The sequence below is a fragment of the Oryzias latipes genome, chromosome 21 (genome assembly GCF_053564925.1).
Source record: "Oryzias latipes strain Hd-rR chromosome 21, Olatipes_Hd-rR_3.1".
NCBI lineage: Eukaryota > Metazoa > Chordata > Actinopteri > Beloniformes > Adrianichthyidae > Oryzias > Oryzias latipes.
Genome location: NC_136257.1, coordinates 28,921,957 through 28,949,134, shown reverse-complemented (window position 1 = coordinate 28,949,134; position 27,178 = coordinate 28,921,957). Strand labels below are relative to the sequence as shown.

The 27,178-nt window shown below is 39.2% G+C and overlaps 2 protein-coding genes across 3 annotated transcripts; one reads left to right on the top strand and one right to left on the bottom strand.

The window, feature by feature from the left end:
• Position 1: 1 nt before the first annotated feature.
• On the bottom strand, positions 2-11,888 carry parp9 (poly(ADP-ribose) polymerase family member 9). Of its 2 annotated transcripts, none has more exons than XM_011489949.3 (8): positions 11,753-11,888; positions 5,173-6,063; positions 3,562-3,777; positions 3,266-3,481; positions 3,076-3,136; positions 2,098-2,564; positions 1,787-1,946; positions 2-605 (listed from the first exon to the last, which is right to left on the bottom strand). In XM_011489949.3, the coding sequence occupies exons 2-8, from the start codon at positions 6,046-6,048 to the stop codon at positions 328-330; spliced, it is 2,274 nt and encodes a 757-aa protein (XP_011488251.1). In that variant the 5' UTR covers positions 6,049-6,063; positions 11,753-11,888; the 3' UTR covers positions 2-327. The 2 variants fall into 2 exon arrangements, with proteins under 2 accessions (XP_011488251.1, XP_011488250.1); XM_011489948.4 differs by lacking the exon at positions 11,753-11,888 and adding an exon at positions 7,924-8,171.
• Positions 11,829-24,995, top strand: esyt3 (extended synaptotagmin-like protein 3). Its single transcript, XM_004082007.4, has 23 exons — positions 11,829-12,293; positions 13,518-13,559; positions 15,008-15,142; positions 15,241-15,317; positions 15,440-15,509; positions 15,585-15,674; positions 15,748-15,803; positions 15,909-16,029; positions 16,133-16,309; positions 16,742-16,824; positions 17,662-17,710; positions 17,823-17,912; positions 17,985-18,047; positions 18,115-18,168; positions 20,872-20,943; positions 21,094-21,180; positions 22,074-22,223; positions 22,308-22,609; positions 22,722-22,820; positions 22,900-23,031; positions 23,122-23,227; positions 23,319-23,368; positions 24,246-24,995. The coding sequence occupies exons 1-23, from the start codon at positions 11,982-11,984 to the stop codon at positions 24,283-24,285; spliced, it is 2,457 nt and encodes an 818-aa protein (XP_004082055.1). The 5' UTR covers positions 11,829-11,981; the 3' UTR covers positions 24,286-24,995.
• Positions 24,996-27,178: the final 2,183 nt, after the last annotated feature.

Here is a 27,178-nt window from a genome sequence, read left to right as displayed (position 1 = left end):
CTTTTCTTTTAAACATTCTGCTTTAATTGTTTTTTAACCTATAATTTATAACCAATATGTAGATTTCTCTTTACACTAAATGAGACACTGCCTGTGGCTACATTAGTAAATCCCACCCTTTAATCTTCATTCTTGGTTTAACAAAACAGCCCCAAAATGAAAACAACCCAAATATAAATCCATATTTTGGTATTTAGATGCTTATGTTAAACATTGTATGATCATATGCTCTTCCAACATGTCAGTTTACAGAAAAATCACTGATAAATCACTGCTGCTGGGATTATTTACCTGCAGTTTCAACATCGATATAGGATCTTTATTCCTTCATCTTCTCTGGCAGGTGATGATGAACCTGGGCAGGGCCTGATAACCACTGAAAATGACAGAGGTACCATATCCTCCGCTCACGCTGTCGAACAATTTGTCTGGATCTTTCCCCACAGGCGGAGGCAGAATCAGGCCCCGCTCCCCCTTTGTGGACTTTCCTGTCAGCACCTCCGCCTCCACAAAGTACACAAACTCTTCTTCCTTTTTTCTCCTCCACACTTTCAGGGCCTCTTTTATACTGTCAGTAAAGTAGATGCCCTCTCCATACAAAGGGTCTGCAAACAGAAAAACAGGGTTGTTTGTCTTTACCTCTCATATGATGCACATGGTCCACGGATCGATGCATGGAAAAAAAAACGCCAACTAACATTGTGGCGATACGACACAGTCCAATTCTTCTACCTACATGTTGTTTCTGGTTAAAAAAAGGTATTTTTATTTTATTCAGGCATTATATGAAGAGCTGAGAATAAAGAGTTCTGTAACGCCTGTGTCTCACCCTTACGTGTTCACCCGTCACTCGAAACATACCGGTAGAAAAAAATGTGCATTAACATTTTCTTTCTGGTTCATCTATGAACTTGACAGATTACTGTGAGTGGGCCGCCTGCGTGCCCCGTACAGTTTTGTCCATTTTTAGCCCGTATTCACCCGGAAGGTCAGTTGGGACTGAAGCTCAACAAACATCCGTCGCTGTGGTTTTACCTTCAGATCTGATTCAGTAGAAACAAGCTTCTGGTTGCTTTCATCACATGTTCATAAAAAGACAAAGACGAGAACACAACCGAAAGAGTAGCTAGCCAGATATTGATTATTTCATTCCTGATCGGTTATAATACCTAACATGATCATCTCTGTTGCTTTGAACGAATACTGCTGTTACTGTAGGACTAGATTTTTCCATACGTATCCGTATCCTATACATTACAGAAAAAAAAAAGAGAATGCTGCATTTACTCTCATTTGGCTATTTTCTCCTGGAGTCTACACTGAGAAAAGCTCTATGCTCCTCACAGCTGTAAGCTCCTCTCAAAGGAAGCTACAGAAAACCTTTAGAACAATGAATTCAACCCGACAGACCCACACTGAGCAGCGTTTGATCTATTGTAAAAGCGTTCGCAGTGGTCTTTTTAATTACTATAATGCTGTTTTTAGCTAAAAGCTTTTTTTAAACTGTCGTTTTCCAGGAGTTCATTAGCAATGCAATTTTAAGCTTAATTTTCTTCCTCATCCTTCATCAGAAAATGTCACGAGAACATGTTAAAAACACGAGAAGTGTCACGGTGGGTCTTTAAGGTTGATAGTGAAATAGATCCCAGTTGTTTTCTGCTACTCTTTGTTTGTGCTTTCCCTACTTTTGCATGACCTGCCAGAAGTTCTCATCTTTCTCTTTGGCTTTAGGGGTTAACCTGGAGCTCCTTCACATCAGTGTAAGGTTATAGGAGGTTCAGGATACCTTCAGGAGGAGCACACTCTGCATGGAAGCCAATCTTGCAGATCGTGTCACAGAACTGGGCAGAGATGCACTGAAACATCCTTTGGGTGGTGGAGCAGGACATCTGGACTTTTTTGATGTCAAACATTACTTCCAGAGCGGGATTCTTCACTCGTTCCACCTGAAAAGTAAAAACTTTAAACACCAAAGCAGCAGCTCGTAGTTTCAGTTCATTTGATTAAATCATATATATGGATTTATGCTTGTATTTATAGAAATATGCCTTTAAATCACAAAACAAAACTAGAGAACTGAGTTTTTAGCACGAGTACCTTTAGCACGTGGAGTGAGTGGTCACTGAAAGCAGAATATTGATGGGAAAACTCTGTGCTGTCTTTATGAACTGGCTCTCTTCTGAAGGGTCCTTTTGTATCTGATAGAAGCTGCAATTCTTTTTCTTCCTCTGAGACAAAATCCCTTCTGACTCGGCAGAGCATGGCCTCCACCTTCACCACCGCACCGACCAGCTTTTCCTTGGACTTGCTTTCAATTGTGATGCATGCATGACCTTGACTGAGAAACAGTTTGATGGAAACTCCATCGCTGTTCCAACGGTACAAGAGCTGGGATTCTTTTTTGCCAAAATGCTGGATGAAGTTGTTGTAGATTATGACTTGTGAAGAGGCGTTGAGCAAGTCCTTCAGCCACTTTTCAGCTTCGCGTGTGGACTCTTTGGAAGGACCTTCCAGGGTGATCTGTGGCTTCCTGCTGCTTGGGGAGAAATCTGTGATCTGCGTTGCTGATGGAAGAAGCAGGAAAACCAAAAGTCACTTCTCTGAAAACCTTCTCATTCAGGACAGTGGTCCCCAACCTCGTTTAGGCCACAGAGAACATTTTCACAGACCAGTCAGAACGAGGCCAAAGCTGGCGTTTTATTTATTTAAGCTTACGATTTCAGAAAAACTCAATTTTATTCAAATTAAAATGCCACTGCAAGACATTAAGTTTAGAAATGGCTCCTTTCTCCCCAAAGAAACGTTCTAAAGACGCAACTTTGTTCGCTTGGGGCTTTTAATTTAAGAAGGTAGCAAATGTTTTTAAGACAAATTTCTTGAATTGTGGAAATCATAGATGAATGTGGACGACTTAATCAGGTAGTTTTCCAAAATAAAACGTCCTTCAGAATCATAAAATAAACCGAGGCCTGGTACTAAGTGAGCTACGGACCAGTACCCTAACCCTGACCCGGCCTGGGGGTCGGGGACCACTGATTTAGGAGGAAACAGGTAATTAAAATCTTTTAGATTTACCTTGTTCAAAGTTGGGTTTGGGGGATTGTTTCTGGATGTTTTTCATTTCATCCTTAAAAGCCTAAAAACAGACAGTGATTGAAAATGTAAATCTTAGAAATCTCAATGCTTTTGGGTTTCAAATGTACTGAACTCTACAGTCAACCTCAAACAGTGTAGCTTCTCCTTCTGGACATTACAGTGAAAATACCTGGAAGACTTTTTGGTCAGAATGATGAATGACAAAGTAAACTGCCATTGGGGACGGACAGTTTTGAGAAAAGTTCTGCACCGCATCCAGCATGATGCGGGCAGCTTCAGTCTCAGAGAATCCCAGGTTTCCTGTTCCAATAGCAGGAAAGGAGATGGACTTGTGTTGTGCTGATGCTGCTGTCCATAAACATTCAGTTACAGACTGAGAAAGGATCTGTGAAAACAGAAAAAAATGGTAACTACACGTGATATTTCCAGCAAGATTCCACTCACCAATACACACTTTTACTTTACCTTCTGTGAGTCTCTATCCCGCTTGTGAACACAAAATGTGTGATAAACATCTTTACACATCAGGTTGTAGCCTTTTGTGGAAATTATGTAACGGTTTTGCTTTGCGCTGTACAATTCATTTTGCATTTTAGAACCTGCTTTTTGCAGCAAAGCCTTAGAAACTCCTCCAAGCTTTAGGTCTCGGTTTTCTGAAGCAGTGTTCACAATGACGTCTGTCTGAAAGAACAAAAAACATCAGTCAAAAACAGACTTTTTCTTTGATTCTTGACTGGAAAGTTCACTAAGATCACTCCCCTTTGTTTGTTTTAGTTAGATTAGCACAAATGGTGTCCTATCTTATTGCCTAAATATCAGTTGGTAACTGGAACAACAAAAACCATACAGTCACAGTCCCATTCACCCACGTGCACACACACAGATGGCGGCTCCGCTGCTGCACAGGCGCCAACCTATAACCATCAGGAGCAGCTGAAGCGGCGACACCTCTGCTCTACCTCTGCACCACGGCCACCCCACCTTACCATTTCTATAACAAGTTTTATACATCTATGTGATTTCTTTTATTGTGTTGACTACAATAAATGCTTAAAATGAAATGTATCAAATCCAAATCAAAACCTCATGGTGGATTTTTCTTGCAGTAAAGCGGTCTAAGAATTCATTGTGGATATAGTTACTTTGAAAAAAGCCTTTCCTTCGTAGTTTGTAAGGGTTAATGACCGACGAAGTGTGCATTTTCTGAAATTAACACACGCTGTGGAAGCCTGAACCATCCGTCATGACGGGTTAAATAAAGCATCAGATCAGAGAGAAAGTTCACCGCTTTCTGCTTGTCTTTGTCCAGATGATGAAGCTAAAGTTTGTTTCAAAGAAGCCAGTGCAGTGATACAGAGCATTTAAGCTAGGTGACCGGAACTACTTTTTTTAGGTGTGCATTATCCCTGTGCGTTATCACTTTTTAATGCACACCCAGCAGCCAATCAGAATCGGGTATTCACCCGGACAATGGTGGGATAATCTCCTTCCAGGTGTTCATTATTAGAAATGAATGGACAAAGCGGTGGAGTGAACCGTTCCAAGCAAAGCAAAGCAAAGTATGGGCGCTTTCGGAAAGTCCACCTCATTAAGTGTGATCACTTATGTAGCTTCTAGCAAACTCAGCATTTTCATTTGTCGTTAGCAGATGAAATTGGTATCATTTGACTTTTTCAGCACGATGTGCATTTGTACGATTTATTAAAGCAGCAACATTAATTATTTATCGTCTAAAGTTTTCTTGCTTCTGTCTCCTATGTGCAGTGAGCCCGTCTCCTCTGAAAAACAGCCCAACACCATGATACTCCCGCCTCCTTACATGAAGACTCAAGAGCTTCACTGATTTGCCACACATCTGCCTTAGGTTATTTTCTTTATTATCCTTTTTTTTTTTTACATCTCAATATCATGATGTGGAATGTTTTTTAAAGCTGTTTGAAGAAAAAGAAAATGTGGGGGTGTCCACCTGGACCATAAACGAAGCTCAAAACGACAAGAACCCTGTGATACTCAGAAGAACTACTTCAAACTAAAAGCATAACTGTACAGACATCAATGCATGAGGACATTTCTTACTTGCTGGTCTTGAATTAATTCCATCTTCAGAGTCAGAGAGACTTGTCCGATCTGGACGGTAAGATCTTGGTCTCTGCTTGCACCTCTGGTGTTCTGCACCGCATTGCTGTATGAAGATGGTCCAGACCCCAGGATTTGCCGACAAGCCCTCTCCATTTCGCGGACCGTGGGCTCATCGTTGTTGACAAAGAAGACCTCTTTGGGACGATGTTTTCCATTGGACGGGCCCTCTAAATAACTTTTCACAGTTGACACTATGGTCTGTGCACATTCTGGCAGCGGGTAGTAGAATAACCCAGAACTTACTGCAGGTATAGCAACAGAGGACAGACGTTCTTCTGCCACTCTTTTCAGGATGTTCTCGATGGCTTTTCTCAAAAGTGGCTCAGCATCTTTTACGTCAGATCTACTAGGGTTAAATGACAGATCAGGACCCACAGCGTGAATTATCTTCTTGTATGGTAATAACCCCGCATTCAAAACAACTGCATCTCCTTTTTTCAAGGGGCCGTGATATTTGATATGATCTTGGCTGTCTTGTTGAATCTGAGGACCACCAGCATCAGACAAAGCCTGAGCCAGACCACCTCCATGACTGAGATGACTGTTAGCAGCATTTACGACAGCCTCAGCGGGACCGAAACAGCTGAGATCAGCCTTCCAGACTGAAACCACCACGCCAGAACTCAGCGTATGCTCAGACCTTTTCTCTGGTTTAACCGGAGCCTTACTGTACTTTGTACCACTGAAAGCACCGTCCACTCCTTCAAAGGTGACCACACAACCGAACTTGCTGTTTATGACTTCACTCAGATCCTCTCTATATCGCTGAATGAATGGAAAATCCTCAAGAGGGATTTCTACTTTTTCCTCCATGGTTTGATGAGAGACCTGCGGAAAGATCACACATTCCCAATGAGCCGGGGGAATTTCACAGAAAGAAACGAGGGATTCAGGATGTATGTGATGCTCAACTCTAAGACTGTGTTTTTGACATGGTCCGTTTTCTCACGATAGAGGACATATGTGAAGAGATTTTAGATCCTGCTTCCTGCTCCACTCCATTCCAATGCATCCCTTTGTTTACACGCTCTCCCACTAGCTTACAGCCCCTCACACCCCCAATCTAACATTACCAGTGCAACAAAAACGGCGAGCAATATAGGAGCAATCCAGCCGTACAGTTTAGATCCAGATTCCAGCTCAGACGGGGAAAACAAAGACGTCCATGGATCTATTTGTTTCTGCATGTGGATGCATCAGAGCTGAGCAGAACAGGGAGCTTGTGACCCACCCAGTGTACTTTTTTACATCACGTATAAGATCTTTTTCTAAATGCATTTTTTAGTTAAAACAACAATTTGAATAAAAAAATACTCAGAGCTTCATTTTCTTAATGCATGTCTTCCATCATAAAAACGCCACAAGAACGTGTTAAAAACAGCAAAATCGCTCTAACATTTAAACTGATGAGATTCCAGCTCATCAATAAATGTCAAACTGAGGCTAAAACATGCTGTATTTATTACTATCTTTTTTTTTTTTACTATTTATTTATTTTGAAAACTTCCTAGTTTTGCTATTCAAAAACAGTGACTTCTGATATCTGCCCGGTGACTTGACTAGAAATTGTTCTTTTTTTGTTTTTAGCAATATTCTAGCAGGTTTGCATCTGATACTAAATTTAGTTGTTAATGTGCAGTGTTGCTATCAAAAAGACTAAAACAAACTGGAAAAAAATGGTAAAATACGATTTTTGAGAATAGTAAATTAAGCAAATAAAAACAAATAACTTTTTTTTTCTAAGAACAAAGATTTTAAAATATTTGTATTAATATTTTTTTTAAATGATTATTTTTCAGGTACCACCCACCTCCCAAAAAAACAACCATGAATTTACATTAGAAAATTATAAATTTCTACTAAATCACTGCCTGTAATTTCTGTCAGGCAGGAGTTAAAAATATATTTTTTCCTGACTGAAACTACTATTCCCAGAGCCCCACCCCTTTACATTTGCTATCAATGATAGTCACAAAATGCCCTTTGAATATACCTAAAGAAGCTAAACCAACAGTATGCAGTAATTGAGAAATATGTATGTTTTTACACAGGACAAATCTGCATTGCTTATAGTCGGAGGATTACATCGTTTTTTGCCCGCAGTCCTAAAGAATGAGCTCAGCGCGCCACCTGCTGGCCGTTTCCCAGAACTACATCTGACTTTGTTTTGCAGCTTCCAAAGCTTAAACATACTTTTTAATGCAAACTATTTGTATTGTGGACAGGTATCTTAGATAAATATACCATATGCTGAAGTATTTATTAGTATTAGTGAAGTATTTATTTTAAATATTTATGATGATTTGAAAGTGCTGTAACCATGTAAACACTCACTGACCAATCATAAACAGTTACATGTATAAACCCCGCCCATTAACATTTTTGTTTATAACAGCAAAAATAACGCAATATTGTACGATAGTACTTACAAATCTAAATCGTTACCATAATACAAATTCTTGAAAACTAAACACACGAATACAAATATTTTATTTGGTCTGTATTTTATGTGTAAATGGGATCAAAGGTCATTCCTTCGCTGGTCTATATGGTTTTTGAAAGTTTCGCAATTCTTAACTATCTGCAGCGCTAATCTTTAACCATGCATTATTTGTCTATGATTAAAAACTGTCTATGATTAAAAACTGAATAAATTGTAAAACCTTAAGAGACAAACGACACACTTACCCAGCTCGAAGAGAAGTGAAAGCAAAAGCGTGTAGACACGGAGCAGAGGCGGACACTGCCTGAACCACAACGCCCGCAGATTGACCCTCGGTCGATTAATAATTACTATATGCAAACACTTCCTGTTTTCTCTCCCCTAAACACCCCTTTCAGGGCGGATGACCTGCAGTCAGCCTTACGTTTCCAGAGAAACTAAAGCGAAAGTTTGGAGAGGCTGCTGTGTAGTGCTGACCCCTGCTGGTGGGTCTGCGGAAGTGCAGGCAGCTCTTCCAGTTAAAGGAGGAAGAAAATCTAAGATTTAAAATGAAAGGAACCCTAGAAACTACGACAGAGAATTAGACCACCGTGAATGAATGAATGAATGAATGAATGAATGAATGAATGAATGAATGAATGATGAGAAAGCTATGACAAGAAAGTCCAGATTTTTTTTAAATGACAATGGTCATTCAATTAATAGAGATATGTCAGGGTTTTAAGAGTATAACATTTTAAATTTTTTATTCAAAAAGTCATGATTTTCTGAAGATAAAGTTGTAATTTTTATGGAGAAATGTGTGATGTTAATCATATTTCTCCGAATTTTCTGCAACATAATTGAAAGACTTTAATTGTCTTTGTTGAAACATTTTGTGAGCCAAATGTAACATTTTACTCTCTAAAAAGTGTGACTTTCCCTTGTAAATATGCAACTTTTTAAAGCATAAGTTTAAGACTTTATTCTTGTACATTGGTGACCCCTCTATGATACTTTTAGGACTTTTGTTTTTGACTTTTTTCTCTAAATTTTATAACTTTATTCTTGTACATTTTGACTCCCATTTTGACCTTCCACAGACCAGAAACAAGCCTGAATGCTTCGTCCAAACCCACAAAGCACATGTGGATTATTATAATCACATTGTGATTATTTTGGGCTTTAATCGCTTTAATCTGGAGCTCTGTGCAGCTGTAGGAACAAATAGTGTGTGAATCGCAATGACAGCTTAAAAACATTGAACTCTGGAATGTGATGTTCATCTAACCCTTCTGGGCTACTCCGGGTCCAGAACTCTGGGTTTCTGGGTATCTGTCATGCATTCTGGGCTCCACCCACCTAAAGAATTAGGAGTTAAAAATCTTCTAAGGGATTTTAAATCTTGAATTTAAATTAGCTCGAATGCCTACATTTGTTTTTCTCAATTTGAAGTTTAGTTTAAAAAAGTATGTTTAATGTTTTGATCAGATCAAACTTATTCAAAGATGTTTTTATTTTTTATTTCTAGGAATAGTGCTGAATTTTCATTTTTCTCAATATGTGCAGGATCATGTTTAACATTTTCAAGATGTTTTTGAAATATTTAAATCATTATTAAACATGTTTTTAATAGTCATTGGTTTTTTTCTCAGGTCAAAGGTCACTAGATTGCAAAGAATAAGAGATTTGGCATAAATAACTAACCCAGTGTGGATTTTGGACCTGACACATTTACACATGAATGTTTGTTTCTAGGATAAAAAATTAAATTTAAGATTTTCTAACACCGAACTTACTTTTCAAATAAGGCTAACTGCAAAAAACAAGTTTCCCTTAAGGAATCAATAAAGTATATTTTATATTTCCACAGCCTTTGCGATTTCTAATGACCGTTAAGGGATCAAAATCAAGTTGTAGGAAGAGGAATTTCCCTAAAACCAACATAGTAGCAAAGTTACATAAAAGAAATCCACAATGTTTCCAGAAGAAAAATGTCCTTATAGGGGATAGAATCAAACTGAAAACAACAAATCCTAAAGTGCAGCGCCTCAAACCGAGGATTCTAGAGACAAAGTTCCTCATCTGAACATCTGACAGCTGAAGCTCGTCTCAAACTGGATCATGCAGCTTCATGAAAACGTCCTTGAACCTTTGTGTGATCTGTTTGCCACTAAAACGCTACACAACTAGTTTAAAAGATTCACATCCAGAGATGAAGAACTCAAATTACAAAAGGAAGGGAGCTCCCTTCCTTTTACATTTTATTAAAATGCAAAACAATTTATTTGATGTGAACATAACAGAAGTCGTGCAAAATGGTTGATAAATATTAAGCTGTCAGGTTTACACTGAAACTCTTTCTATGGATTGAAGAAGGTAGTAGAATGTAAAGGAGTGCTAGAACAAACCCTGTGGAACTCCATAAACAGAGCATCCATGACCCACTTAAAGCAAGAAAGGCTCACTTTCTTCGGTTTTTAAAGACCCACGCTCATAAATTGCTGTTTTTAACAAATTCTTGTAGCATTTTTCTCATGATATAGATGAAGTTTTAGCTCAAAATTACATTTCTGAGTATTTCTTTATTCAAATTGTTTTGAATCAGACACAGATGAAAACACGTAGTTCATATGAAGAAAATACACTGCATGGGCCACAAACTCTCTGCTCCGCTCCATTCTGATGCCTCCACTTGCAGACGAATAGATCGCGTGTGTCTCTAATTCCTCGTCTGAGCTGGAATTTGGGTCAAATCTGTGTAGCTCTGATATTGCTGCCATTTTTGTTACACCAGTAATGTTAAGTTGGACGTGTGAGGAACTGAAAGCTAGCAGAAGAGTGTAAACACGGAGAGCTCTCAGCAACAGGGAGAGGAAGAGTTGAATTTCTGACTGCCTGCCACTCTGCAGAAACTACGTCCTAGAAAACAACACTTTTAATTTTTCTTCACAGTAATGGCTGGCATTCCAACACCAAGTGTCTCATCTCAATGAAGCTGATGTGGTTTCTGCAGTCAGCAATGATCTGCTGTTTAGGAGAAGATCCTCTCAGTTTTCAGGTGCAGGTCGGTCGGGCATCCGGTCCTACATATAAACGGTTTCTTGCAGACTCTAAATTCTCTTTTCACATTATCCATTGAAGTAAAGTGGTTCCGGATTTTGCTTCTTTTTCCAGTGTCACTCAATTCTGTACATTTTTGTGTTGATGTTGTCTCTTCTAGTCTATTGTTGCACCGGCAGCTCTATTCCATTCACGCGCTCAGCACAAAAACACATGACCAAAAGAGAAGAAGAAGTAGGACAGTTAAAAAACAGAAACTCTTGTCATTCACTTTAAAGAGCCAAGCATCATTGCACCAGTTATATCCACATTCGCATGTTTATTTCATGCTAATGTTTGGATTTTCCTGCGACTGTCCACAATGAACTTCTGAGCAGCGTTTATACTTTTCAAACAACGCGATCGTCTCCAAGGTTTATTTATTACATGAATGACATCCTGCTCGTTCACTTGTCTGTGAACGCGCTGAAGAAGAAGAAGAAGGTCTGAGCAGACGCAGTGAAAACAGAGGCGGGAAAAAAGGAGTGAATTCCATTCTCCAGTCTAGTGCAAAATATGAGATACATTTATGAAATAAGAGGCGTTTCTTTCATGACCGACACATCATAGTTTTGTTCAGTCTGCCTTTCTTCTTCCTGTAGCCATAAATAAAAGTCTGTCATTTTATCTACTCATCTATTTATCTGTTCACATCATAAAATCGAAATAACTAATCTTTTCCTGAATTAAAAAAATAAATGGCGAGGCTTAATTTAATCATCTCGGGATGCTCACGAATCTGGTAGGTGGCAATATTGCACATGGAAAAGTATGAAATGCGGAGACAAACATGGCCACGAATCAAAAGGACGCTCTGGCTCCATCTGCTGGACAGACAGCAGCGGCGCAGCTATAATATGGACATTAATCTCAGATTTCACTGTGTTTCAACTGTCATGTGCAAACCTATTAGTGCTAATCAACATATTCAACTTAAAAAAATAACTAAATTAAATTGTTAAAGTTGGTTTTATGGTCTGTGTCGTCACTTACCTCTTTTGTTGTGACTGCTGGAGTTTCTCCACCCAAGGGTGCAGGTGTGTCTGCATACCTGCGTGAGGTTAAACGCGGAAGCTTTGGAGCTGCTCGTCGCTGCTCCCTCAGTCAAAGTAGCTGGTCTCGTTACTTTTAGAGTAAAGTTCCTCGAATTTAGAGACTCGGTCAAATCGTTTTCCAGGACTTTAGAACCGAACCCCCCTCACAGCGGGAGTCCTGCCGGATCATGGCGTCCACGGACCCCCCTCCGGTGGCTCAGGGCGGCGAGGACACCCTCAGCCCCTCCGCTGTCAACCGCGTGCTGATGGAGCTCCTGATCTCCGTGGGGAAGACCCTGGTCGTGGTGTACCCGGTGTACCTGACGGGCTACCTGGGCCTCAGTATCAGCTGGGTGCTGCTGTGCATGCTGATGGTCACGTGGTGGAGGAAGAACCGCGTGCAGAAATTCTCGCGCATCGGATCAGCCATCGACTTCGTGGACAACGAGAAGCAGGTCATAGACACCGAGCTGAGCGGGTCTCTGCAGATGGCCTCGTGGGTGAGTCACTGTCATGGGTGTGCGTGGTCACGCAGCCAGCTGGAGGTCCTGTCAGAGCTCCCACGCAAGGAGGAGACTCTAGGAGGTGATCTGAGCCTCCTGAGAAACCAGCCCATTCATTATGACCTCTAGACCCAATTATACCTCCCTAGGAAACTAAACTTCCCATTGTCTCATTGGCCAGGATGTCCTTATTTCAGCACACCAAGTCTTAAAAGAGAACTTTAAATAAGTAAAACCCAAAAACAAATGTCCACTACTGGAAGTTAGGAGGTGTCTGCAGGTCAGGAGCAGCGGAGGTGATGTCTGGTTTCAGTTAGATTTGCAGATTTGACCTTCTGGTTTCACAGAAAGTATAGTACTACAAGTATACTTAACTTATACAAAAAGAGAGGCAGTGTACTTTTTATTATAGCATTTATATTGTAAACTTAAAATGTCTTCAATTCTGTGTCATTTCATTATATTTATACATTTATAAAGCACCTTTCACCACAAGGCCAAAGTGTATCCATGGATTAAAAAAACATAAAATAATCAAAAGCATAAATAAACCAAATTAAAAGAGATTAAAACCAGGGCTGATGCTGAAACCCTAGTGTGAAGAAGTATTCATCTGCAAATGTCTACATGTATTTAAAGAACCTACACATGTCCCTGAGGAAACTTTACAAGGCTAGAAATGATCAATTAAAAACAAATAAGCAAATGTCACTTCTACACAAGGTAATCAAAGTCAACTTCATTGTGCTCGACATGCAATGAATCATTATGTGAATGTTTTGAGGAAAAACTGTAAATAGAAATATGCACTTGTTGTAAAAAGGGGTGGAACCATACAAGATTCTTCTTCTTCTACCCTCTCCCAATCTGTTTAGTTCAAAAACTTGTGTTTATTTTTATTATATGTTTGAAATATATTTTTAAAAAAACATCCTACCCTACACGATCATGGTATATAGTATACCTTCTATACTTCTACTATGTATACTTCATAATATAAACTTCCAGAGTACCAACTTTTGCTATTGGCTTCCATGTTTTGTTTCATTTTTTTAGATAGGTCTCTTCTCAAGATTAGATCAGTTTCTGTGTCGAACATTTCAAGAATAAAAAAAAATCGTAACTTAAATGTTTTGCTTTGAACTCCTATGTGTATTTAATTTGCATCATCTTCTTTTTTTAACAGTTTTTCTCATGTCTGTCGTGTCTTTATTCTCCAAGGTCCATTTCGATGATGTGGAGAAGGTTCAGTGGCTCAATAAGGTACATTATTTTAGTATTTTGTAGTGATGCAATGGGCTCTAAAGAGGTTTATTGTCTCATGAGGAACACAAGTAAGAGTGCAATTTAAGCCCAAAATGGTGTTTATGAAGTAGCTGTATGGTGTTATTATAATTTGTTGCAAATCGAATTAAAAATCATTCAGTCCTGCAGCAGACTGGACTGCAAAGACCAGATTGTTTTTGCAATTTTACTTTCTTAATCCGTTTTAAAGCAAAGATTTACCCGTGCCACATACTAAAAAATTAATTAGAATTGCACACAACTACATCTTTTTTTTTTTGACATAGTGAATGACCCCCCTCAAACAAAAAAAGATGACAAATGGGGCTAAAGTCTCATATGGGGCTCAAAAAAATCCAAAACCAAAACACAAATGTCGAGGATGTTAAAGGGAAGTTTTAAAATTAGTTTAAATATAAATTTTGACAGAAAGATTTCAGTTTATCGCCTCTTAACTCCTGGAGCATCTCTGGGAAGCTGCGTGGTGAAAAATGTTGTAGATTTTGAACGCTGTAAGCGTGGCGAGCTCATAAAAGGGACTTTTTTCCTGTTGTTTGCAAATTTCTTTCTTGGAATATTGCAAAAATGCAATACATGAATTATTTTTTCAAGCTTAACATATTGATAAGACATGCGATGTGAGCATATTAGAAATGTGGGCGTGGTTGACAAAAAAAATAACGCTGTTGCTAAGGAAATATAAAAATTTACTTTTGACGATTTGTCTAAAAATTTCATCGACCTGTTTGTCACCACCAGGTGACCCAAAAACATGAAATGGTTGCTATGGTGATAAACCCAAATGAAAAGCAGATGTTTAGAAAAATGTTGTCACATGCAGGTCTGACCAGGGTTGCAGTCGTTTAGCTGGTCAGGCCAGGTACAACGCTGCTGGTAACTTGTATTTATCACCTCTCCTTTCAAAATAAAAGCTGACATATTTATCATTTGGTTTGGAATTCATGTCACTGTTGTTGAGCAAAGTTTTGTTTCGTTTCCTTACATGTGAGTTTTTGTTTGATTTTTAAACCTAGAGTTGTTGTCGCTCTGTTATTTTCAATGCTTTTGTAGAGAAATAGAGACTGAGTCAGACATGACGGCCGGTGATGTCATCCAGGTGTTTTCAGGTGGTTAAAATGGAAAATCTGGTACTAACTTGGCACTGATTCTGACAGAGTCAGTCCTAAACTATACTGAAGCAATTCAATTTTGAAAGTTCACTGCTTAATTCAGTTTTAATCCACCACAATTCAACTAAATATGGATTTATTTGTCAAACTAACAAACTATTTTCACATTATGTGATTTATATTTATTTATACAAACAACTTTTGTTGATTAGATGTTAAATTCTTACATTAAAGTCCAGCACAAAAGCTGTCAGAGTGAAATCATTTACTTTTTCACTTTTGTGGCGGTGCGTTCAGGTGCTGGAGCAGGCTTGGCCCTTTTTTGGGATGTACATGGAGAAGCTGCTGAAGGAAAGCATCCAGCCGACCATCCGGCTCACCAACTCTGCGCTGAAGATGTTCACTTTTAGCAAAGTCCACTTTGGACATAAAGTAAGCAACCAATTGTCTTTGACTTGTTCTCATTCTTGATATTTAGAGATCGAGAAGCTCTTGTTTGTGATGAGCCTCATTGAATGGAGTCATTTTAGGCTCCCAAGATCACAGGAATTCGAGCGTACACCCAGGAAGTGGACCACAGGGAGGTCGTTCTGGATTTAAATATAAAGTCTGTTGACTTTCTTTTTTTAATTTTGAGATCACTTTGATGTTATTTCTGGTTAAAGTCATATTTGCTCTCCAAACCCAAGTGTTGTATGTTTTTGTAAGCATCAGGTCTTCGTTTTGCAGTTTCGAAAGCGACATGGAAATCGATGCTGCCGTGAATTCAGCGATCACAGCTGGAGTTAAAGGAGTTAGAGTATGTATTTTTTTTTTAAGTCTGTGTTGTAAAGCTTATATTTGCTTGTCTGATAAATCAACTTGAATCCTGAAGATTCAGGGAACGCTGAGGGTCATTTTGGAGCCACTTATCAGTCAAGCCCCACTGGTTGGAGGGATTACTTTGTTCTTCATTCGTCGTCCGGTGAGCACACGTACAACCATTGCTTTGAACAGTTCACTGCTGCAGTCACTCTCAAACTTGTTTTTCCTCTCAGACTTTGGGAATTAACTGGACTGGAATGACGAACCTCTTGGACAGCCCCGCGTTCAAGTCGGTCATCCCTGAAAATCCCTCTGATTCCTCAAATGCCAGAGTCTAAATTGAGAGTTTTTTTGTTCTTGAAGTTCTCCTCTCATCTCAATTGTCCCTTTCCAGCTCACTTTCTGACGATGCCATCATGGACATCATCGCCTCCCTCATGGTGTTGCCCAATCGCATGTGCATTCCCCTCATAGACCAGGTCAAAGTGGATCAGATGAGGTTTCCTCTTCCTCGCGTACGTGAAAACACTGATCCGTCACAGGCAGCTCGCAGCCCCAGCAACATTTTCTGTTTTAGATGACTGTTCTCTACAAACTCCTCCTCCTCCTTCCTTTCAGGGTGTTGTGAGGGTTCACGTTCTGGAGGCCAGAAACCTGGTGGCCAAGGACACCTATCTGAGGGGTTTGGTGAAAGGCAAATCCGACCCCTATACCATCGTCAGAGTTGGTAACCAGCATTTTAAGACCAAAACCATCGACAACTGTTTGGACCCAAAGTGGAACGAAGTGTATGAGGTAGAGTCCCACATGTTCTGATCGGTGCTTGGCTCCAAAATTATTGAACAAAAAAGGTTTTTGGAATAAATTTCTCCACTTGTTCTGTTAATCATTGCAGCTTCCGATTGCTGATTCCCTAAGATCATCCATAACCCTGTAGAAAAAGATCACCCTGCTTGTTGTGCAGCTTTTTCTCCCCCACTTGCTGCTAATTTTCTAGATGAGTTGTGTTTGTTCAGTTAGTCTGAACCTTCAGTTGATCCAGATAATCAGCAGCAGTTAGGGCTGATGTCGCTGGGAGATGGTTGGGCGGCCCTCATGCCAAAACGGACAAACACAAAAAAACAATAATTATGAGAATAGACAATGATGGAAACATGCCAGAGTAGAAATACCTGGTGTTTATTTGAAGCTAAAACAAGAATGTTCTGTTTTTGAACCTGTGAGCAGTTTGTTGTCCATGAGGCACCGGGGCAGGAGCTGGAGGTGGAGCTATTCGACGAGGACAACGATAACGACGACCCTCTGGGAAAGTAAGAGCCTCATTTTTAACGTAGTGATTGTCCTCACTTAAGAAAATGTCAAAATAAAGCCTAATCTTCACAGATTTAATCGATCATTTGCTTCCAGAAAAGACTTCCAGAATAGAATAATTCCATAGACTTCTATTGAGAAATACTCAGTACTACTATTTGTCAGAATAAACATTCTGGCTCCAACATGGCAGCGTCCGTATTGCAAAAAAATGTTGACTGAATTGACTTCATTTTACTGGAGTTGGAAGTAAGCCATTTTCAAAGGGTGATGTCAGACTAGGTCAGTCCAGTTCTCATATACAGTCAAAGCGTGGACCAATCAGGCCTGTGGGGCTGACATAATAAGATTTAATGTCCCCCCCCCATGCATCTAAGGAAAACTCAAGTGTCACGAGCAGGAATAAGGGAAGTAAGAAAACGAAAACATCTCAAGGGGTTGCAAGTGAACTTTGCTGTGGTTCCTTACATTGTGAAAGCACCTAACTGAGTAAAAGCAGAAATAAACAAAAATAGAAAAAAACACTGGCGGAATGTATCTTTAAATGGACAATAGAGAAGCAGAGCCAACAGTGATAAAGTTTGATTAAGTCTCCTCGGTAAAGGCAGATCAATGTCCTCCAATTATAGTTGGATAATAGTTTTATCGCCAATCTTCTGCAGTGTTTGTTTCCACAATTTTTGCTCGCATTACTCAAGGAGGTCCTCGACATGATTTCCAGAATGATCGGCTTTTCTAATCTTTAAAAGACTCTTACTGAAAAACTGCAGCTGTAAACAGCTGATAGAACATGGATGCATAATTGACAAATTTAAAGAAATGTATTTTCTGCTTAGTTTTCGCCTTGATTTAGGAGAAGTAAAGAAGGAAAAAGAAATGAAACAGGTAAGTTTTATTTCTTTTAAGATCTGTGATATGAAGAAGATTTCCTTACATGTAGAAGAAACAAAAAGATCAGAACTGGATGTTTGACAAATGTTGGATTTTCTTTTTCAAGTGGTTTCCTCTGAAGTCGGTTGAGAAAGGTGAGGTTCACCTGCAGCTCAACTGGCTTTCTCTCCAGACCGACGAATCGCTCCTCAGGAAGGTACGGCTGTTTCTGATCAGAAAGCTCCGCTCCCTTTTCCTTATTTAAACCTCTCTGTTCCTTCTCTTCCAGTCGCATGACGGCCTCGCTTGTGCAATGCTTGCAATTTATCTGGACAGTGCTTCCAACTTACCAGTGAGTGGAGGACTGTAAGCTTTGTGAGCATATGATGCAAAAATGCTGAAGTGTTTCTTTTCTGCAGAAAAACCTCAGCGAGGTACAACAAAAACATGGCAAACAGCCGAAGGAGGGGCGGGTAAGAGCAACATCATCTATATGTGATTGATCCAAAGATAAATGCTTGCGTGTAAAATCCATCATACTTGTAGTGTGTTCATGTTTTACTGTCCAATTCCTTCTTCCAAGTCCTTTTAGAAAGGAATTCTTTCATCTGTCTCAATAAGCAATGATAAAAACAGCCAATAGTAACCCTCTTGAGACAGTTAAAGGCAGGAACTGAGCTGAAAAAGAGTGGAAAACATCCAAAAAATAATAGTATTTCAGATTTGCAGAAACATTTTCTTTTTAAACATGAAACCAAAAGGGATTTTTTTTTGTTCATTTTGTTAAAACTTTCAAAGCTTCTATATTAATATTATTGATTTTAATCACCTTTGTAGAACTGTTGCATCACACTTCTCAAACCACTTTTTCATTCATATTGTTAGAGTTTAACTCCAAAGTATTTAAAATGTGTTGAGTTTGGATAAGAGCAATCGTTACACAAGTTCTTCCTTTTGCATCCGGTTAGAAAAAGGACTTTGACTGATCCAAACTGTCCGGCTGGGTTGTTGTCTCTCCTCTGAAGCTAGTATTTCCAGTTTATCTGGCACAAGCTTGTCTGTCTTCTTGTGTGGGTGGGAGTGCCGCTACCAGCTGGTGTTTGTTATGAATTTCCTCCTCCAGCATTCCCCAAGAAATGGAGAAATAGTTCTCTGAAGGGAAGATTGATGGAGGAATTTCGAAAGTAATAGAAGAAACTGATCAGATTTGTCCTTGAAAAGAAACAGCTGAGCTGCTCTAAAAGCTCTAAAACTCCTCCTGCTGGTCACAATCTGAACTGCATTCCTCATAAATCAAAAAGAAGTTGAGGAGTACTGAAATTGTCAAGGAAAATAATTATTTTTCTGGAATGATTTCAACCCATTAATGATTTAAAATGCTATGCTTTAGCTGTTTGTATTGTTTGAAGCAATTGTACGTTTCTAGTCACACTGTTGATAAACCTGCCAAACAAAACTGTCTAGTTTTGAAACTTAACCGCCAGAAACTTTGTCTAAAGATTAAAAGGAAAGCCTTTATTGGTTTGAATATTTTATGCAAAAAAGGACACTTTTTACCATGGGTTTTTGCTGTTAACATGTAATTTATCTATTCAGAGGAAAGAAATGGAATAATCCCAAAATGCTGATCATGTTTGGACACTTTTCTATAATTTCTAAACTGCATTTTACATTTCTTTTTATGCATGTGGGATATTGATTTTAAAATAGTTTAATGATCCAATTAATTTTTGCTGTGACAAACAATGCGTAAAAATCAACTGGTTTATATATAAAATGATCTTTTTTTCTTTTTAGTTAATAATGGAAAGCTGTAGAAATGCGTGGGTTGCATTTCCTAAGCAACTTTCTTTGCAAGTCAAAACAGGCAAATGAGTTTGTAGCAAATAACCTGATCAAACTGGAGAGCACCAACGATTCACTGTTGTTTCCAATCGGCTTTCTTTATTCAAGACTTAAACTTTATTTATAAAGCAATTTAATGCAAGAATAACAGGAAGTGTTTTAAAAGCTTATAACAAAATAAAAAGCAAAATGATCAAATACACAGAATGCCCTCCAGACCCCCCTGCTTCTAAGGCTACGTTCACACTGCAGGGCTTAGTGCTCAATTCCGATTTTTGGAAAAAATTCAATTTCTTTGCAAGGCCCTTCACATTTCCAATTAAATGCAAACTTTAGTGATCTCCTGTGTGACCGTGAAATGACCCAGAAGTGACCCGCATGCGCAGAAGAGTACTCAATGGGGAACGACGTCGCTGTTGTTTGCGAAAGTAGCTAATGTTAGCAATGGATGTCAACAACAGTGTTGTCAACAGTGGAGCGCTTTCTGCATTATTACATCTATTTTCTACAAAAGAGCCAGCACAATAACAATCTTCTCATTTTAAGAAGGCATTGGAGCCAGGATCGTCTGTACCCACTGATGTGGAATGGGGATGTGTATGTGCTGGGGCCACCCGCGTGTGTGTAAGAGAGAGGAGAGAGCACGTGCAGCGAGGTAGAGAAGGGGGGGGGGTGCAGTGGGGGCGTGCATTCATGTTGTGTGTTACGGAGGAAGGAGAACAGTAATAAAAGAAGGCTTCCCCCCAGCAGAACTGCTATTGACTCTTTATTAACCCGCTCTGGAGAATCTGAGGGTCCGAACGGGGAAGTGAACCCCGGAGGAGGATCCGCCTTCGGTCCCCCGCACTTCTGACCACGGTCGGAAAGGGAAAAAAGTAATTGCGGGAAATGTTCAACATCATGCGTATCAATGTAGCGTATCAATGACGTACGGGTCGGATACATGTGGGCTGGCCGTTCAGACGGAGGTCGCATTTGAAAAGATCGGATACGTATCGGATTCAGGACCACATACCCAAGTGGCCTGGGTCGCATTTGAAAAGATTAGATCAGTGTCGTTCAGACTGTTCTGAAAAGATCAGATACAGGTCGCATGGGGGCAAAAAAATCAGAATTGGGTTGTTTCAGCCTGCAGTGTGAACATAGCCTGACATAATGAAACAAAAACTAACATGAATAAAACTCAAATAGAAACCCAAGTGAAAAAACAATCCAGTTTTGGGATGAAGCCACAGAAGTACAGGGAGTTCTGAATCCAAAAGCTCAATGAAAGGAGAACAAATGGCTGATTTGCTTGTTAATTTTTTCTCATTGGTTTGTTCTGGTTTCAGCTCACAAAGACAAAATCCGGGCCGAACTCTTACGTGGAGTTTTCTGTTGGCAAAGATGTTAAGAAAAGCAAGGTACTGTTTTCACTCAGTTACATCTATGAACTAAACCTCAATCCGCTGCTTTCTTTAATAAACCTTTTCTCATGCTGACAGATTCATACAGGTATGCATTATGATGTTTTTCTGTTGAAACTAAAATCCTCCTTTCTTCTCTTTTTTCAGGTTGTGTACGCAAATAAAGACCCAGAATGGGGGGAGGGCTTCACTTTCTTTGTACAAAATGTAAAAACACAGGAGCTTATTATTCATGTGAGTTGAGCCTTTTTTATATATAAAATCAATGTATCAAACCTATGTTTTAATTAATTCTATTTTTGTAGCATCAATGCTTATATTTATCATGTTCGGTGATCTCATTTGCTAGAAAAGAAACCTCAGAAATCTCTGATTCAGTAAATGAAACCTTCTGTTTTCTAACAGCTGCATGTGTTTGATTGGGATCAAATAGACAACATTGGTGTCTGCTTTCACATCGGGCTGTTTGGTCCACACTAGATTTCACTTTCTGAGGTGGGCTGCTTCATTTGGCAAATAGAAAAAAAAATCCACAGGTGTGGAAGAAACGTTGACACTTGAATGTGTCGGAAAATAGAATTCTGGGGTCATTTGAAAGTGACCCGTGGAGCGATTAAATAAGATGGCACAGTGGTTGGCACTCTTGCCTCACAGCGAGAAGGCCCCGGTTTAAAGCCTGGCTGGATCCTTTCTGTTTGCATGTTCTCCTTATGCATGCGTGGGTTTTTTCCAGCTATCTCCCAGGTATCCATTAATTACCCCTAGGTGTGCATGTGTGTGGTTGTGTGGCCCTGCTGCAGACTGCTGACCTGTTCAGGGTGTACCCTGCCTTCGTCAACAGTAGCTGGGTTGGCTCCAGCAGGTTCTGAAGATAGATGGATGAATGGAACCCCTAATTTTTTGGTACATCTGTGTGATTTCTTGAAGTATTTCGGTCTTCCTGTGTCATTGGTTTAGTTGGAATTGTGGCCCAAAAAAATGCAGTTTTGGTGCAAACCTTTCCTCCTAAAGGCAGATATGGCTGTATTTGGACCAAGCGTCTTTGCTGTTGGATGATAGTCAAGTATTGTGAAGCGAAACATCAAAGATTGTGCTGTTCACACTCAAATACTTTTATTCTGGTTCAGGTCAAAGAGTATGACAAAAAGACATCCCTGGGTAAACTCGAGTTACCTCTCAATCGCCTTTTCAACATCCCTGACATGGTTTTGGACCAACGCTTCCTGCTGGAGTCCTCCGGAGCAACAAGCGAAATCAAACTGAAGGCAACTCTTCGGGTGAGCCATCAGTTTCCCTCCGTGTGTTTTTCTGTGTCTCACAGATCTCAGAAATGCTGAATCACATCTTCAACCTCACAACAGATTCTTTCCATGGAGGAAAAACCCAAAACGACTGTAACGACTCCTCAAAAGGAACCTCCGACATCACAAGCCAAAGATGATGGAGGCGTTTCCACCAACGCTGCTGCCTCATCTTTTGCCCGTCCTCTTGACAAGGGCACAAGAAAAGACCCATCAACCCCACGCCAATCCCACCCCTTAGCGTCAGACTCCGGGAAGCCCTCTACTCCAAACATGCGCCGGTACGACTCTCGCAGCCTGCTGTCGGAGAATTCCCTTGCTTCATCGCGCTTCGACTTATTAGACGGAGCTTCCTATCCCGAGTAAGTCTGCCTCCTTCCACGAATTTGTCAGAGGTTTAGTGCTGAATTTAAGTGAAGAAACTACAAAAATATTTTAAATTTTAAAGATGGTGTGTTTCTTTTCTGGCTGCAGGGCAATTAGGAATCATCAGGGCTCATTTGGAGAGATCAAACTCACCATACGCTACGCCGGGCTCCGAAAAAAACTCCTGGTGGTTGTGGAGTCTTGCAGGTTTGTCCTAAAAAAATCCCTCATTGTAGTCTTCTTCAAAATAATCCTTCCAAAAAAACTGTTATGTTTTCTCCAAAAGGGACTTGTTCCCCTGCAGTGAGAACGGCACGGATTCGTATGTCCGCCTGTACCTGCTCCCTGATCAGGCCTTCCTTCACCGCAAGAAGACACACGTCCAGAAGAAGACCGTGTCCCCATCCTTCAATGAGAAGTAAGCAGAAAAGTTTTTTTTTTAATCTTTCAGATCTCCCTCTTAGGAGCCAGGTTTTCATGTCGTCTGTCAAACGTCTTTTCCTGGCAGGTTTGAGTTTGATGTACCCCTTACAGAAGCCCTGAACAGGAAGTTGGATGTGGCGGTGAAAAATAACAAGATGTTTCATAGAAAGGAGATAAAGGACATTGGCACGGTAGGTGATGGGTCTGTTTGATGTTTAATGCTTCTTTCGGATCAGTTGAAGTCCTTCCAGATTTTCCAGAGTGTGTTTCTTCTGTCTGCAGGTGATAATAGATCTCTCACAGGTGGATCTGGAAAACGGCATCTCAGAATGGTACAGTATGAAAATAGTTCCTTCTAATTTGACCTCTCTGGCTTTGATTTATCTTTTTAAAAAATAAAGTAACAGGCTAGGCCTGCACAATATACCGCAAATGTATCGTTATCGCGACATCAAGCTGTGCAATATGCATACCGCAAAAGACGGCGAAAATCGCAATAAATGGTTACCTTAAATGTGCCAAAACAAACTCATGACAGCTTGAAATATTGAACAAATGAAATAAATCCCTTTATGCATTTAACCAATCGGAAGGACCCGTTTACGTTGTTGATCAGTCAGATGAGCCCTTTAATGTTTGATGTTTGCCTCCTACGTCGACAAGGGTCATTTGGAGTATAATTTTTAAACTGTTGCAGTGAAATGGAAATTATGTTTTTGGTTGTTTTGCTATTTGTTTATATACCGCAAATTATATCGTTATCGCATTATTAATCACCAATATCGCATATCGCGAGTTTTCATCATATCAAGCAGCCCTATAACAGGCCAAACCTTTTAACGTACAACTCAATAAAATTTAACCATCTGTTTCAACGCTGATTTAAAGCCTACAGAAATATTTATAGGAAATCCCAACACCTAATGTTGAGGCGACCTTCCTATTGAAGCCTCCTGAGGAGCTGATGGGTTCGATTTGATGTCTGAAACGCTTCTGTCTTATAAATACGTCGCAATCCATTCCATTGTTTGTTTTTTTTATTTACAAAAATGAATCGGAGGGAGAAAAAAAGTCAGTCGACCTTGTTGACTTGAGGGACATGATTAGCCATGGGCAGAAAACGTGATTGCACAGAAACAGGTGGGAGTGCACAGGCCCTGTCTAAGTCCAACACAGCAATAATGAATTATATTCTGTCTTTTCTTGCAGGTTCGAGCTCACCCTCCCCGGGCTGAAGAAATCCATCTAAGGGGGGCAGCAGAACGTTGAAAAACTGAGGCGATGCTTGGAGAATGGCACATTCAAGCAACAACTTGTTTACTATATTCATCGGTTTTTAACATTTTTTGCACACCTTTGTGGTTTGGGGACTTGAAAATTAAAGAAAATGTATCTTTTAAAGGTAGCCAAAAAATGTTTTTGTTTCCTTTAGGTCTAAGTATTAGAAAGTACAGCGCTCACTGGCTTTTTCTCTTTGCTGTCTTGAAGTATTTGAGTATATTTGCATTAACTCTTAAGATGTTTAACTCTTGAGAAGAATAACCAATTTTACATTTTATCTTTTTAAATTAGGTCATTTTTGCCAAAGTTCTTAAATAGTTTAAAAAAAAGCTTTTAATTGGCACTTTTCTGGTGGTACTTTAAAATTGTTTGAAATGTTTTGCCACGGTTTAAAAAAACGTAACTGTGACTATAATGTGAGACGCTTCACATTTGTTTTCAAAACAAAATTTTCTGACTTTAAGGAAACCTGAATGTGGTGTGAAAGCGAAGAAAGAACTTCCTGGTTACTGATTTTACAAAATGTGTGAAAACATGTTTAAAGAAGCTTATATTGCTTAGTTTGGTTGAAAATATTTATATTGATACTGTAAATGATCATGTTTCGAAGGCTGACGTTTTGAAACTATAAACTAACTTTCTGGTTATATTTATCAAAAATAAATTTGTTTCAAAGCATGTCTGATGGTGATATTAAATGCAAGTACTGTGTAAACATAAAGGGCGTTTTTAATGTATTAGTACAATCTTGGACATTATTTTTTTTTTATTTTAACCTCTTAAGAAGCTAACATTGTTTGTAAACAGAATTTGCTTAGGCACATATCTAGATATTGATCAATTTTATTGACCAAGTAAACTAAAGTTTAGAAAGGATTTTGGCCTTTTAGAAATACCAGCAAAAACACAAAAGACAACTAAAACCTGTTTCTTGCACTTCCTCCATTTTGAATTCTAAATGGTAATGAATTTATGAACTAAAGATTTAATCAAAAAGATTATTTTTCAGTCAACTTGAGAATTTTTGGCATTGAAAAAGAAATGACAGAAGTTGTCCACTTTTTTAGTAAAAAATAAATAAATAATATGTGATCATCTAGTAAAATTAATTTATTCTCATGCACAGTATGGGTAGTTTTTATGTTTCCTCCAGAGCTTCTTTTTTTATTCCCCAGCTTTTCAACCACTCAACTGTTTCTTGTCACTAACATCCATTTTTTTCCTCAAACATCCTTTAAATTTTTATTACTAAACCACATTTTATTTCCTCATGCGGTCAAGTTAGGACTCAAGGTGAGGCCTCCTTTCAGTACTGTGGTGCTCATTTGTACCTGAAGATCTGAGAGTTTCTGCTTCTGTGGAAATAAAAGAAACCTCTTTTTTTAAGTTAGCTTTTAAATAAATAATTTAATCAACTTGTTTATTTGGTTTTTAAGTATTTTATTGCTTTTATAGTTTATCATTTGTTTATTTTTTTCTCGGTCTATCTTTTAATCCATGCAGTGCCTCCTCAAATTTCAGCCACATTTCCCTCCAGTTCATGTCTGTCTTTTTTTTTATTGTTGTTGCTTTTAATCTAATGTGTCTAATTTTTATGATTTTAACTCATCTGTATGTCTTTTATGTCAAGCTTGTGTTTGACAGCACGTTGATGAAAAATGCTGCATAAATAAAGTCTCTGATTGAAGGAAAATAGTTCCTCTCCTGTCGTAATAAACACATCGACATACAGTTTAATTTTACGTCATACAAAGAAACAGAAATTGGGTATGAATCCGTGCCCCCCCCCCCCCCCCCCAAAAAAAAAAAAAAAAAAGTAACAGAAAAACCTATGAGGGTTTGGAGGGACATCCCTGTCTGTTGGACCCAATAAACCAAGGCATTGAACAAATGAGTATGCAGTGTGAGTGTGGTTAAGTGTGCAAAAACATGCAGGGTTTGAAACTCTGCCAAGCAAAGAGGAGATGTTTATCAGCAGCAAATTGTTTTACTGATGATCTTACAGCCACAGCAGATTCCTTTCCAAGTTGCCAGTGGATCCAGAAGGAAGTTAAGCGTATATAAGTATACGCCATTTACCATTTAAATTAAAATTCAAACCTGCTAAATTGAGATGATGGTGTTGAGAGAAGCTAAAATGGAAGACATGTTCTGGTTTTACATCACTTGCAGTCTTTTCAACAATCAGAGAAGTGTGCTGAGCTGTACCACTGCTTTAATATGGCAATTGCTTTCGTCAAAGCTGAGAGGGAGGCAACCTCTGCAACCACATCTGCAGGCATCCAAACCACTGGCTGTGATTGCTATGGTTCAGGAGAGGAGATCCTTGGAGTCATGGCAGCTGGCTCGCCATCTGGATGCAAGCTGAGGTCTGATCAGCTTGGAGTCACTTGGAGAACGGTGTATGATGATGAAAGCCCCCAAAACAGAAACACTGATAATGTGTCCAGAGGCTTTTTGATGTAAAGGCACCAGCAGATGTGGTCTTACAGTAAAAAATTAAATACAAATTTGAAAAGATGCATACATTTAAGTAGTTTTATCAAAACGAAGTCCAAGAAATAAGAAAATATTATTATTTTTAAATAATCTCAAGCTTCATTGCCTCAAGTGATTTAATGCAAACATAGTATAACACAAATTACATTAGAACAGACAAGTAGTATGAACAGCGCGAAATAACCAAAAGTATTTTACATATATATGAAAACCTATTTTGAAATATTTTCTAAACTGTTCTTGGAGACAACCAATAACTACCGCAGTAAAATGTCGGAGTGAAAAGTCTTCGTTCGTTTGTGTCCACTCTAGTGTGTGTACGTCTATGTTGCTTTCTACGAGTCCTCCGGAGCGTCTTCTGC

Coding starts and splice junctions, on each gene's coding strand:
- esyt3 (XM_004082007.4), top strand. CDS start 11,982: ATGGCGTCCACGGACCCCCCTCCGGTGGCTCAGGGCGGCGAGGACACC. Junction 13,560..15,007: donor AGGTTCAGTGGCTCAATAAG/GTACATTATTTT, acceptor CGGTGCGTTCAG/GTGCTGGAGCAGGCTTGGCC. Junction 21,181..22,073: donor CACAGGAGCTTATTATTCAT/GTGAGTTGAGCC, acceptor ATTCTGGTTCAG/GTCAAAGAGTATGACAAAAA.
- parp9 (XM_011489949.3), bottom strand. CDS start 6,048: ATGGAGGAAAAAGTAGAAATCCCTCTTGAGGATTTTCCATTCATTCAG. Junction 3,778..5,172: donor AATTAATTCAAGACCAGCAA/GTAAGAAATGTC, acceptor TTGTTCTTTCAG/ACAGACGTCATTGTGAACAC. Junction 2,565..3,075: donor CAAACCCAACTTTGAACAAG/GTAAATCTAAAA, acceptor TTCTTCCATCAG/CAACGCAGATCACAGATTTC.